The sequence below is a fragment of the Phymastichus coffea genome, unplaced genomic scaffold (assembly GCF_024137745.1).
Source record: "Phymastichus coffea isolate CEN01 unplaced genomic scaffold, Cenicafe_Pcof_1.1 PCOF00083, whole genome shotgun sequence".
NCBI lineage: Eukaryota > Metazoa > Arthropoda > Insecta > Hymenoptera > Eulophidae > Phymastichus > Phymastichus coffea.
In genome coordinates, this window is record NW_026706894.1 from 844067 (window position 1) to 859041 (window position 14975).

General features: G+C 41.0%; 1 protein-coding gene across 4 annotated transcripts in view; it reads right to left on the reverse strand.

The window, feature by feature from the left end:
• LOC131668751 (venom dipeptidyl peptidase 4-like) overlaps positions 1-14975 on the reverse strand; it is a 156731-nt gene that overhangs the window by 7700 nt on the left and 134056 nt on the right. For all 4 annotated transcript variants that reach the window (XM_058943164.1, XM_058943167.1, XM_058943165.1 and 1 more), the window contains 4 exons: positions 11651-11884; positions 11214-11449; positions 5846-6074; positions 3517-3704 (listed from right to left, as the gene is read on the reverse strand). In XM_058943164.1, coding sequence (XP_058799147.1) covers positions 3517-3704; positions 5846-6074; positions 11214-11449; positions 11651-11884 — 887 coding nt within the window. The remainder of the gene's footprint in view (positions 1-3516; positions 3705-5845; positions 6075-11213; positions 11450-11650; positions 11885-14975) is intronic.

The following is a 14975-nucleotide window of genomic DNA, read 5'->3' on the forward strand; positions in this document are numbered from 1 at the left end:
GAGGCTGAAGTAGGATTAGCTGAGTTGCAGCTATGCGCACTATTAGTTGCGCAAACAAAAAACTCCGGGCTTTTAGATTCATCAGAGGGCTAACATTTTTTCCCCCCGATATATAAGTGGGATGCGGGTATAATCAGTGCTTTTTATGCAGACGAATGAGATTTTATTCCGGTTTCCTTTGCCGGCTGCTTTTGCGCGGATAATCCAGTGATAGGCGCGGGAAATGAAGGAGCGAGACGCTCGCGAAAGCGGATTACCATCCGAACGCGTAGCGCGGAAGTAGTGTATGCATGCAGCAAGGACGCACTTTCTTCTTCGCGAAAAGAGGAGAGAGAGAAAATTTTGTTTTCGGCGCTAAAACCCAGCGCCAGCGCGCGCGCCACGACGAATAAAGCATAGACGGCATCGCAAATCTTGGCTCTAGCCGCATATAGATACAGCGCCTGAGCTTTTGAGCCAGTCGACGCTTCTTTACGGCTCTCTCTCTCTCTCTCTCTCTCTCTCCTTCTCGCTCTTTCAGCGTTATCTGGATCTTTGAGAAATCCTTTAGCAGCGCACCGCCGTCGACCAAAAGAAATCATCGACGCGCGCGATCCCTCTTTTGAGAACTCGCCATTTTCGCGAGGCGCCCAAGGAAATTTGGCTTTCCAGTGACGCGGCAAAAGCCACACAACCTTCCTACTCTCTCTTTCGAAGCGATTGTCAAGTGAAACTTTTGCACTTGCGAGCTCCCACTTTTCTTTTTTTAATGTGTTTTCAGGTGAATTTCGCGTTGTCAGCCAGAGAATAAAGTTTAATGAATGTTGAGAGCGCAAGAAGAGAAATATGTCGAAAACTAATCTCGCCTAACTTCGTAATTGGATTAGCAACTTTAATGAGGCCCTCTCTTTCTCTCTCTTTAATACATAGAACGAAAGTGTTATATCTAGTTGTTTAATAGTTCAAGAATTTTCAACCACTTTAGGCTCTTTTATACAATGAGAATTGAGTTTGTAATTAAAACTGTTGAAGAGATGCATAAGTACATGTTGAAAAATTTCTTTTTTTTCTCTTTATTTCACTTGACTTTCAACTTGTTAGTAAAAAAGTTTTCCTTTCACTGAAAAAATCAGCATGATTTAGTGAAAAAGCTTGAAGCTCATTCAGTTCTTGAAAAATATTTTTATAAATTTCTAAGGAGTCCGAGAAGGCTGTAAGATTAGAATATTTATTTCGATAAAATTAAATCAATATCAACTGATTCTCGGTGCAGAACATACGGAATAATTTTGGGGCTTCGTCAATTTATAAAAGAACTTCAACCGTATTCGTCTCGCATCTGACCTAAACGGAATTTCTACAAGTTTGTCCTATAAATAACTTGAAAACCAATAAAGTCTTTGAAATATTTCACTCGTTGACAGTTAGTTTTTCGAAAAATGAAAAATTAAAAAAATTTTGAATCCAAGCAGCGAGCCAAAAAACAAAAAAAACAAATGCTGGTGTTACAGAAGCTTTAAATACGTTTTTCCTAGGCATCAAGCGGCGGCATCAAGCTGCACTCCTATCTCTCATTTTTTCTTTTTTACATTTACCTTTTTCCATCCTCATTCTTTGCTGCCGAGACTCTTTTTCTTTTTCTCTTTCTCATTGGTTCTTTTGTATCGAGTATGTGACGCGTTCCAGCGACACGACGCTCAGTAACTGTGCGAGTATTTTGCCCTGAAAGAGTAGCGGATCGAGCGTGGAAGAATGGACTTTTCTTTTCAAGTTCAGAGGAAGCCAAGCGGATTAGCTAAGCGTAATGGATCTGATGGTTGACAGGTCGAAAAACAGATTGACGCATAATCACACATCGTGGATCAATGGGCTGTTCTTATAGCTGTACAGGGAGCTTTTGCGCGGCAAGTGGTTTTGCTAGTAAAGTTTCAGACATTCCAAAGAGTCATAGGACATTGGAATGTGAAAATGGGGGGATATAAAGTGTGTGTGAGAGAGAGAGAGAGAGAGAGAGAGAGAGAAAGGTCGAGTTTTAAAATGAAGTAACTTTTTCTCGCGACAGAGCCTGGAGGAAATTCCCATATTTTTCTCGAGCTCGAGCGTTGCTGGGAATTCGAGCAGATATAGTCTATATTTACAGAGGCAAGAGTTGTTTTGCTGACGCAAAAATGCCAAGCAGCTTGCACTTCTTTCTCTCCTCTATGCCGCCGCTAAGTTGAGCAAGTCACTATGCTCGTATTTATTCTACAGGACAAACATTATGTTGTTGCTTTGCGCCCGCGGATTCGGGCTCGAGTACAATCGCTATTTGTGCAAGGCTCAGGCAAACAATACCAATCGCCGACAATTCCACACGTTTCGTATTTGAATTTCGACGATGAAATTTGAATGTCGATTCGCGCACTGCTAGACGCCGGCGAGCGGCGCTCCGAAAGCAACGCTGGCCGGGGGGAGGGGTGCGGATTCAATAAGAAAAGTATAATGTTTCGCGCGTCCGAGTTGGTCGCATCGCAGTTGCGGCCGATAAGCCGCTACTCCTCTCCTTCCCCCGAAAAGTTTAACGCTAACGGCGTTTTGCCACGCGGACAGTCTAAAAACGCCGCTGCCATTAATACGTCCGCAAAACACACAAGCGAGTGCCGGCGAGCGGGCGGAAATTTCAATTCGCAGTTAATTAAGTTGAAAGGAAAAGCGAGAACAAGCGCGGACGTCCGCCTAATTAAATAATAACGCGGGCTAAAATTAATTTGATATATTCGCGTGGCGACTGCGCGACACCGTTCGTTTAGCGCAAATGACCCGGCCGCCAAGTTTTTGCTCGCTCGCGCGCGCGCCAAAAAGTTATATCCGCGCCGCCTACAAATTAGACATTATAAGGATTTACGGAGAAAAGTTATATCGGCGCGCCGCTGCTCCACGCTGATAGTGAATTTTCGGCAAGAGGGTACCATTCGCATGCCGAATAATTTCTTTTTTCCCTCCCGCAGAGCCGCTCGTAAATAAAATTCCTCGGATTCTCCGAGCTTGATGCCAGTCGTGGCGCGCTGCCGGAGCGTCTTTTGCCTTCGGATTCCGATGTATGCCGACGCGATTATCGGCCGCATGCGGGAAAAGCCTTTTTTTACCGTGGCATTACTTACGCGCGGCCGAATTATTTGGATTTTATCTCTCTCGGCCAAAAGTGGATGGTCCCCTCCGCCATACGGCGTTAAAGTGCTTGCCGATAAAGCCGATTTCATTCGTCCCGCTGCTTTATTTTCATTTGATAACTCGAGCTCAGGAGTACGCCATATTCGTTTCGTCGACTCGACGTTACATTGATTTGCACGTCGAGAACGCTGGCGTATTGTTTTGTGAAAAATGTTCACTTTCGAAACGGCGCGTGAGCGACAGAATTTTCGTTCCAATTAACATGCAGTCATTTGTACAATGAAAAGAAATAAATAAGAAACACGAGCCCGCACAAATAGCTCACTAATTCATTTAAACTTGAGCAAATATTTTATTTAACAAACGAGGATATCAAGTGATACTTACACAAAGACTAACATAGGATATTTTGTTTTTCCGGACAAGTCGGCGTTAGGAGGCAGAAGCAATTTAACCTGAGCTTCGAAACCTCCAGGCACTGGTACGGTAAATCTCTTTACTATCGGACGAGACTTCTCGAGAATGATCTCCGCCACGGCTTTATTACCCTCCCACGTATACAGTTTCGTTGAGTTCTGCAACAGAAAGAAGAAAATCACAACAACGTGTCTTGCGCGACTATTTATACATCCAATTTCGATGGCATTATTTTCCGTCTCGAATAATTAACGTAAGGCAAACACTTGATCTCGCTTTCTGCCGTTTTTCTTCCGAAATCTTTCGTATATCTCAACGTTACACGAAAGAGCAATGCAAATAGTTATTCAGCCAATGCGAGGAAACGAGCGTCAATATTTAAACGCAAAGGAGAAAGGGCAGAGAAATTGATACGGATGGTTTTGCGGCTGAGCGCGAAAGACTGATGAATATCGCAAAAATTCATGCTCGTGTGAGCATAGATGGGAAAAAACTGTACGAGCCACAATGGCAAAATGATGTAAAAAAACCGAGCTCCATTCGTTTAATAAAAAACGTTTCTCTCGCTCGATAAATCATGTTGTTTTTTTTTACTGTTTTTACTGTGTATCAAGCTTAGTAATTACGAAGGAAATTCACGTAAAAACATTGCCAGCCTAGTCGTAATATCTTCGAAGAAAATAACTCGAGATGCGTATTGCAGAAATGAAATTTCGTTCGCAAAAATTGGACCAACATAGGGTATCATTCAAAAAAAGTTTCATCTATTTCAGAAAAAAATTCGTTGCTAAACCAATATTGGAAATCGCAATCAATCGCGATGAAAATTACCACAGCCGATATTCTAGTAAAAATATATTCTTCCTCGCTAGCGTAAATGAGTTTATTTGGGGGACGAAAATAATTATCAAAACTAGAAAACTGGATCAACCGATCCGAACAGTGCAGGCTAAGCTAGTGAAAAAGCAGCGAAAAAAAAAATCAGAAAAAGTACCCGCTCAGCCCGCGTGTACACGTGTATATATATAAGCATCGGCGCGAAGCATCAAAAGGGATTAACTGGTAAAAGTGGCCATTTATCAGCTAGCCAAGCCTCACGAATTTACGTGTACCGTGGAAAAATCCGAACGGACGCTCGTATTTCGCTGGTGGCTTTTTTTTCTCGTCCTCCACTCGACCGTGCAACACCTGTTACCTGCTGGTGCAACTTTGCTTCGGGAGCTTAGAGCCATGAGTCTACTCGCTTAACTTGGCGAGCCGCAACGAATAATTGAATTTGACGGGCGGGGAGTGCGGATGCGCGGCTCAAAAATTTGATTGCAGCACCGAAAACCAGGCTGTAAACACGAGCTGTTGAGCGTGGAAAAAAAAGAAGGGAGAGGACCTCGATATTCAACGCTTGTGGCTTGCGAGTTTTATAGCCTTCGGTACACACGCGTATACGATCTCGGGGCTACACTCGCACGTGACTTCTTTTCTTCCGCGCTCTCTCTCTTCCTCTCTTTCTCTCTCCGCTCATAAACGCTCTGGCCAAAAATTGAACGGCTTCTCGGTTTCTCTCTCGCCTTTTTCGCTCCCTTATTTTCCGACTGTTCCCTCCCGTGCTTCTTTCTTTTTGTTGCTCTTTCTTTGACTTGAAAAACGTTTATGACCGTGCTTTTTAGAAAACTGTTGAGAGTTTATTTTCTTTAGCAACGACTATAACTTTTAGCACGGTATGGTGCTGCTTTTTAATAGTGTTTTCAAAGTGACCGTTCTCCCCGCGGAAATTCAAATTGCTTACGATAATGCGTTGAATTCACCGAGTGTTATCGTTATTGCGGTTCACAGCTTTTAAAAAACATACTTAATTTACCGATAAATATGCAAGTGGAAAAATCATGAAGCCGCAGTGTACGAAACTTCGGTGTTAGAATTTATTTGCATAATTAGTGCGATATTGAATTTTGATATTAACTTGACGCAATTTGCATCGTCATTCGAATTGGAATATTATTCGCTGTGAACTGATTATGAAGACATTAAACTCTACTCGCAATCACTCAAAGTAATTGCAACGTCATATCTACGAGTCATAAAGCCTAAGGTACAAGAACGGCATTGACAAAGAGCACACTGGTCTCATTGTGTGGGGAAGGTGAAAAATTGAATTTTCACGAAGGGAAAACATGTCATCAGTGCGACGATGGCAGCGATAAATCATCAGCAGAGCTGCCGCGGCAAGGAATGTGAAATATCACAAATGTTCCTCCGCGATATAATAGAGAATAACGCGCTTGGATTTATTTTTTGCCCTTACCCTGTTATGAATTGTGATTTCCGGAATTCCAGGACCAGCGCACGTGAGCACGTAGTGCGAGTTGTCCTTGGAGAATTCTGCCGAGTTGTATAGGCAGTAACTGGAGTCGGATTCGCTCTTGATTCCGCAACTCAGGCAATCGTTGCTACCGCGACGATTTCGATCTAGCAGTGAAACTCGATACAAGTGCTTTTGGCCAGGATCCTCTGCTTTCGTCGCCAGATAGTATCTATAGACACACAAAGTTTAACCATCAAGTTTCGTCATGGAAGAGCATTTCATGTCAAAAATAATTCAACCTTTCTGATTTATGTGCGTTGTTCGCTCATAAACATCTTTCCATTACAACTGGTTTTTTCAAATTTACGATGCATTATCAAGAAAGAGAGCGAAACCATCAATTTTTCACTCTCTTTATCTCACATCGACTTTCAGGTAGTTATAGTAAATAAAGTCACAAAACATGCGTATAGAGAGGCGCAAAATATCGATGCGAATTGCGGAATTATATATAGATAGACAGAGAGAGGTAGTAGCTCAAGTCATAAAGCCCGCACGTTTGCTTTCAGTGAAAGGTAGGAAAATTACAGGAAAGTAGAAACGGGGAGATACAACTGCGTGGAAATATAAAAGGGTTAATAATCCACTCGTAAATTCATAATTAGGCGCACTGCCAGTGGGAGTTCTCGATATCGGATTGGTGAGTCTCTCGCGTCAGATGTAAAACGAGCGCGGCGACAAAAATAAAAAAAAAAAAAAAAAAACAACAAAAACAATGAAAAATGAGCTCACGCGCGGCGTTACTGTCTTTTATCGGCCGCAAAACGCGCGCCTTATCAGACGCGCTGCGCACGCTGTAAATTACTTTGCGTTTTCTGGCTAGCTTTTGTGTTTTTGTTCTCGGCTGCGAGCAGCGTGCAACTGCTCGTTCTCATTTTTTCGTTGTTTTGTCCTCTCGCGCGTGCGCGCGCAAAGCCAGAGGACAAAGGCAACTTTTTTTTTTTTTTTTTTATTAGGGGAATTGTCGCGAACGGAGCGCGCTTCATTCATCTCGCTCGAGTGCTCAGCCAATTTTTGCCATTTTTCGCGCGCGCGGGCACGCAATTGTTTATTTGTGTGTTTTATGGCTCGCCGTGCGCAAGCCTGCATTCAAAAAACTTTTCGGCCTTGATTGTGGCCATTACGCGAACGCCTATAGTGCGTTATCCGCGTTTGCGAGCGCCTCTCTACACTGTGGGATTGCGCGTATTGTGTTCGCGAATTTTGCACCTTGCAAAACTTCATGACAGATTATTGCAAACATTTACAATTATTATTTTGATGACGTGCACTTTCACTGTATATAATTGGTACTTTTCGCTCGGACGTTTAATCGTTAACCAGATTCATTAAAGCACTGGCAATCAAAGTTTATTAGTTGTTATACTCGTTCAAAATTATTTAAGATGAATAGTTGAAATTATTATTCCAATAATAATTTATTTGTAACGAAGTCTTATTATTATTAGCATTGCAATGAGACACAAATTAAGTGAGTTTACAAATTAACTGAGCTTATGCATAAGAAGTTCATTATTTAAAATCCACACTAGCACAGTGTCGATCAAAAAGTTTTTAACCTGTCAAATTAGTGTCAAAAAGTTTTACAATTTACCAGCGCGTCCAGTAGGCCTGCTGTATTTTTGCATGACTGATAGATGAGATTACTTAATCTTCAAAATACGATAAAAAAGTAACAGTAAATACATACGATCAATTTTATAAACTTTTGGTAGTTGAGTTTGAAATTTCTCGATTGTGTACCGGAACAGGTGGATCGAAAAAATTAATAAAAGTGCTAGTGAAAAGTGTTAATGAAAAGTCGCGCGAAAGGAAGTAGTAAGGGAAAAATGAACGTTGCCGTTAAAGAAAAAATCTACCGCGAAAGTTTTTCTCCGAGCTTCCTTACTTTAGCCAGGTCGGCGAAACAGTTCTCGATTTCCTTTCCTCGTGAAACTCGAGAAAAGCTGCCTCGTAATTCGATCCACGAAGATAATGGTTTAGGAGACGCTGCACTATATACCGCGCTCGTATGCTTACCTTCTTGGCGCTACGGTTCACGCGTTAATTCCCGTGCGCCCTTTCTGCCTTGCGATCGATCGGTCGTTACTCTCTCTCTCTCTCTACCTGTCTATTCGCGATCATTATTCAAGATAATGCTTTACCGGGCTTTGCATTTTCAATGCGTTCTGAGCCGATTTTCAGAGTGTAGCTATTTGCTTGATTTTGCAAATTGCATTGCGTTTATCCGATGACACTGCGATACGCCAGAAATGGTTCGCTTTTCAAAATGATAATCGGCAAGAATTGTACCAACGGTGTCAATTATCTGGAAAATTGCTTTACTTCGGATTTTGCCGTCGACATTTACATTTTTCCCTAGTTGTATCGCTAATTCGAATTGATCAGTTTCTATTAACAATCGCCCCTTTGCTAATGATAAATAAATCCACAAAATACATGATTACTTGAATTTAACAGTCTATACAAAAGATGCAACATGCGAAATTAAAAGAGATAATTCTTTAAATAAGTATACAGCGAAATTAAGGATGTGTGAAAATAATGCGAAAACGAATAGGCCTTATTACTTATATGATATAAAAAGACCGACATTTATAATTACAAATAATCACGTGACACATAAAAAAAGCTTTTAAATTTGCTGCCTACTTAAATTAATAGTGTTTATTTAAGTAGCGTTCCAGAATTATATATAAATAAATTCCAATGAATTCGACACGTATTATTTGTGTGATTGTCATACGCTCAATTTTATTGTGGAACTGAAAATATTTTAGTAAAAGAAAGAACAAATAAATACAAATAATTTTTTTTAATAAATGAAACAATTTTGCATGATCAGCTTCAATTTCATTAACAAACTGACAATATTTTATTAAAAATGCCAAAAAGATTTTAATCAAACAAAGTAAACAATTGACAAAAGTGCACGAAGATTATAAAACCGTCATCAATTGAGTGCTATCATACATATTGATAATATTCCCAAAAATAAATAGCAAACAAAAGCTTTCGCGAACATAGAAAGTCCGTATATCTTGAAAGAGTTTGGCGAATATTTGAGAATGAAAAAAATTAAAATAAAGTAGACGCCAGTTGGCAATTCAATGAATCATACGCAAGACGCCGGAGGGTACGAGTGGGGGGGGGGGGGGGCGCTTTCACGATTGAAACGGAGCATGATGCATCGTCGTCACAGCGTGAAAAACGCTCGGCATTAGAGTGGCCGCGTACTCGTGCAAAAACTCTTTTCTCTATCTCTCTCTCACTCGCTCGCTACGCCGAGGAAACATACGCGTGCGAGCTACCGTATAAATATTTTATCCACGAATCTTCTCCGCCGTAGAGTTGGATCGATCGCCGCGGGGCGAACTAATTCACGCGTTGCTTAGCATATTATTTTCTTTCGCGTACGGCAGCGCTTATAAATGCTTCAGTCTAATTGGCATTCGTAGGCATCACGTCGACACCCACTGCAGTAACATGTTTGGATTTTATGTTATACGCTCACAGGCTGTTGACTCTCTTAGACTGTACACGAGCGTGAACTCTTCGCTCGAATGAGTGGCCTCTCGTGTTATTAATTTTCTTTCTCGCAATCCACATTCGCCTCGTTTGGAAATAAAGAAATCTTTCAATGAATCAACCAACTCCTGTACTGAGATGTTTATTTTTGTTTTCTCTCTCTGTGGAGCTTTTATGCGCATGCTATTTGTAATGCGGAGTTATGCTTACGAATGGTATGAACTTTTCAAGCAATCTCGCGACGCTTTTCGATTTACAGCCGTGGATAAGGCGAACGAAGTGTGCAAGTCCGTAGGCTGGCAAGGAATCGCGAGGGCAAAGAGGAAGAGAGAGAGAGAGAGAGAGAGAAAAAGAGACAACTCTTGCAGCGAGAAATGCCAGAAAATCACGCTTGCGAACACGCGATAACTGGGTAATTCGGTGAGAGGCGCAACGCACTGGGTCGCCTTTCTGTCAAAACTTTCGCCACTAGTTCACTGATTTTCTCTCAAATACTGATTACTTCCCCGAGAGCGAGAGAAACAAAAAACGAAAACTTGAAAAGCTGCTCGATTTTAGCTTCCATAATAACATATTCACTCATTACGTGCTATGAGTTTTTTAATGTTAATGAGCTTCTACTCTAATCTAAATAATCTTCATGACATTTGTTATATTTATTTTAAGTAATATTGTTGTTTTATTGTAAGTTTTGTTTCGTATGTGTTTTATTCAAATGGCTTTTTCCTCACCTACGACTGGGGTTTTTTATGCCGGCTGAATCTTAGAATAATTCATATTAATAAAGTAAAGTGCTTGTTGATTGTTTAAATTCTGACTTTTATTCCTTATCATCACGAATTCAATTTAGAGTTGAGACTTATAGCATTAAGGATATTTACATTCTGCCTAATAATCTAACTAAAACTAAACATATGCCGAGGCAATTATATATTTGAAATTCTCAAAAGTAGCAAATGCCTGATATTGAAAGTATTAACGTTTTAGGATTGTAAATAATTTTATGGATCGAGCTCTTTCGATTTCAATCAGTAAGTATCATTATGCTGATAGGATTGCAACTCTATTAAATGCAGTGAATTGAAGTCCAAATATAAATTTAAAATAAAATGTATATTTCCTTTGAAAATTTTATGAGTAATATTTGAAAGCTTTTCAACGTTACTGAAGTTTCAATTTGTCGTTCAAAATTAATAAAAAACATGTAATTAATTAATTTTTGAACGCTGCAAATATCGACATTTTATAATTAATAAATACTTTGAGTATCAGTATATTTTTGTGCAGGCTTGATGTGCAATTAAAAACGTAACGGAGAAGGGTAAATTGACACGGATTCATAGATAAAAGAAATGTAATTGATAAGGGAAGAGGAGGGCAAGCAAAACGGCCGTATTGATTTAGCGCAGCGATGTAACGATTGCGATGTTGTAAGAGCGCAAGAGAGCGAAAGAAGCCGAACTAATTAAAAAGTCGTTCCAGTTTAACGAACAGGCTGGTGCACGAGCGCGTACAACGGACGCGCAGCAGCGTCAGTAGAAAAGTTGTGGTTCTGCACGGCCGACGATATCTAAAATGGATCACGCACCTTGGCGCTTTTGCGCGAAAAGTTCGCGACGAAGAAAAGCAAATTCGTGTAGCCGATTTAATTTCGCTTTCCTTTCAATCGGCCAAACAAAATTTTACTTCTTCCGTTCTCGTTTGTTCTTTGCATTCTACCGTTGGGAATTTGCATTTTTCCGAGCATCACGTCGAATCTTTGAAAGAATGATAAACTTACACGTAGTGATTGTCTTCGTCCCAAACCACGATTTCCGTGACCACAAAGAGACCCGAAGTCAGCGCGGTCAGTTTCGGCGAGTCGGTTGTAGCGTTCGTTACTAAAACCGCATGTCTCCAATCGCCTCGATTGCCTTGTTTTTGCGGCAGAATCAGAAGAAAACCTGTACCGTCTTTACTAAATAATGGAGGCACGAACTGTTCCACCCAGCCGTTTCTTTCCTTGTACTCAAGGGCCTGCAATCAAATTAATTATATACTTGACTTACCCAGCGCACTACAGCTCTCATGCAACTTTAATCTGTATAGCCCATAAAAACTATTAAAGTTACTAATTACATTGCCCGAAGTACTTTACAACTATAAAGTTAAGAGGAAAACAAATTTAATTATAACACATTGAACGTAGGGCGGAAAAACAATGAAAGTAATCGTTACCGTGTTGCACTTGCGAGTGACCACATTGCAGAGATGGAAATAAGCTTGATTTTGTACTCGATTCATCCATATGCTAGACACAAGGCTCTCAGTGGGGAAAGAAATTGCTGCCAAAATTCTCTCCTGGCGTGACAGTTTTGATGGGCTTTCTATTTCAATTAAACTCACGTTGCCGCTGATGACTTGCTCCAAATCGACGTAAAATAATTTCACCAATGGATTTTGCGTGCCACTCTGTAACAAGCAAACAAATCAATCAAACTTGATTACGCGATCGGTCATAAAGTTGGTCGAAAGTTTATTACGGGTACACCCTACTGCTGCTGCCGTTGCTACTGCTGCTGCTATAACCCCTAACCATCAGATTTTCTATTTTCTTACCACAAATTGATCAAAAATTTCCATTTTTTGTTTATGAATTGACCGTTTAATGCTAATTTTATCGTAATCCGAAGATTAGTTGTTTACCGACATCATCATGCTTAAATAAAGCTCAACACTGTCTATCCTACTTTATCACCGCCAACATTAAACATTTCTTTTCTCAATAATTACTACGAAATCCAAGCAAACGAGAGACATTGATCACGTGGAACCTTGATTAAAAAATTGGAGTCTCAACCAAATCTATATACGAATGCTTTGCGTGACATATCATAGCTCGATTACTTGCAGCAAGTCTTTGTAGCTTGGCTTCGAGCGTATAGCACACAAATTAAAGCGAGCTTATCATAACAAATTCCTGAAATGTTCTCTAATTTCCAAATACCAATAAACGAACTCTGCGCGGATTCCATTCACTCTTGTGCAATAGTCGTATAATCCCAAAAACCGAGACAGAGCGAGAGGATAGGAAGGGGGGGATGCAATAATAGAGTGTGCAAAAGCCTACCCGAGCCTTATTGAGTGCAATTTATACATAACCTATGTATCTCTCAATTAAACCGCATGCCAATTTATCGTCTAGCACGTGGATTCCGTCAAAGGAAGCCTTTGTAGAGTTTTTAATGCTTTGATTACGTACAGAAGTTATTAGTGTGGCGAAAAAAGAAAGTTATAACGTTGATCAAGAAAAATCTTGTTGATGAAACTCTGTATTAAAATGTACAAAGTTGCCTCGGAAACGTTTGAATGTGAAGTTGCAAAGTCAAATTTTCAGTACATCAGACTTCAGACTACTTTCTTCAACAATGTGCCACACATCCAGTGTAGTTCATCACTGAGAAAGAAAATAAACGATTATCTCCGAATGATTTTGAAGCAACCGCAGGGGCACTCTGAGTCGTCCAACTGCACTATCGCGCAACGACGACGTGTGGCTCAACGAGACATGTGAACTCCCTCTCACAAGAGTTACTGCCGTTATTACTATCGTTTAGCGAGTACATATACTTGCCACTACTTCGGGTTGGCTCCCCCTCGCTCATAATTGCTACCTTTACGTAGACTTTCGCCAACTACTGCGCTCAGGCTGTTTTTCAAATGTTCTTAATGGATGCTTTCTCTCCCGTTCTCATCTCGCTGAAGAAGACTTTATTCTTGTTTATGCTTTTAGGGCCATTATCATGTGCACTTATTTTGTTTACGAGGTGACCTACTCTTCTGTGAATCTCGGGAATTCATCGTTTATGAAGAACAATTGTTTTGCAGGGCTCCCAAAACTCCCAAAAGCGCGTAATACTTGCGAATTGTTCAAATGGAACGTCAATTTTGAATATTTCCAAGTAGTTTGTTTGCGGCATTCTTCAAATATTTCGGAGAAGTTTATCAGTGCAACAAGAGATGACTGAAGGAGGAGCGACGTAAACTAGCTAATGCGATGAAAAGCAGCATGATTTACTCGACTCTTAATATATTGAGAATATTATGACGGAATATGAGTCTCGTGAGATCGCAAGATTTAAAGGGCATTTACGAGTCCAGCTGTCTCTATGACTGCAAGCAGCAGCGAGTTGGTCTTCCCCAAGAGAGGCCAGAAGAGCGGAGCTATGTCGTTTACCTTCGCCGTCGTCGCTTCGGGGAATAGCCGCTGTTGAAATCAATTTAAAGCTTCGAGACTCCCTCGTTTCCTTTCTACATTTTTATCTGCAGCTTGATTTACACGGCAGCCTACTTCTCATAATTTCGTTCCGCCGTTCGAGGGGAAATATACACGTACGATTTCGTTATTTGCCGATTCGTTTGGATAAATGACATTTCTACTGAGATTAAATAAGCCAGTGGGATAGATGTCAACTACGATATAATCATAACTAGCGTGCAAGGGAGGTACACAAAAACGTAAACGTAAGACTCTTGTTATCGCGGTGACTACTTTATTCGTTTGATTATCATTCTTATAGGCGTGAGTGAATTTCCCATTTCCCTAAGTCGAGCGTGCAACTTTACGAGCAGAGAGAGAGAGAGAGAGAGAGAGAGAAACCAGACCATTGTCATCGATCGTTTCCCAATTTATTCAGCAGCAGTGGCGCAAACTAGTTTCCTTCTCTCGCTTATACGACGTAGTCGGATCTAAAAATGATTGCGCGTGCGGCCGAGTAGTCGTCGTGTAGGGACACGAAATACTACAGGCCAATAAAGAGAGTGCCGGCGTAAAGCTCTTGGATTGAGGATACGCTTTGGGCTCGATCGGCCAGTAGGAGACTTTAGGGAGGCAGACTGTCCAGCTATATCACGACTTACAAGTCTTTTTTTCTAAGTTTCGCACGGCCGGGATAACACGTCGAATTTTCGTGTGTACTGTTTATTTTAGTTTGCCCGTGCCGCGCGAGCTCGGCTTTTTTTCACTTGGGCCTTCGCGCTATTTCAATTATTCGGCGACTGTCAGCTAACGGCTTTATTAATGGAGATCTTTGTTTTTCCAGGAAAGAAGCTTTTAACTATAGGGCACTTTTGATTATTAATTTGGAGGTAATCCAACAATATATGAAAATACATTGCTCGTAACAGTAGAAGGGAAAGCATCATTTTACGCCGTTGGTCGTAAATCCGATGGTGATAAAATGAAGCTGCTTTGCAAAAACCGCAGCCCGCTAAGCGATTAAAGCTCAAAGTTTACTTCGCGGGACTTTTAGCAGGTTGAGCTCTCGCGCGCACGTACGCATTAGCGAGCTCGGCAAACGGTGAAGCACGAATTGCGAAACGACTTCATATAAAGTGGAGAGGGTACACCTTTATTATGTAAATGTACAAAGCACGTATGGCCAAGCGAGCGAGTGCACATTGTCGTACGACGGTTATCTCTGTCTGCGTGGCGTGTGGTCATTGCACATAACGCGCACAAAGTGCCTGGCAAATCCATCGCACCTCCAGGCCACTGAAATGG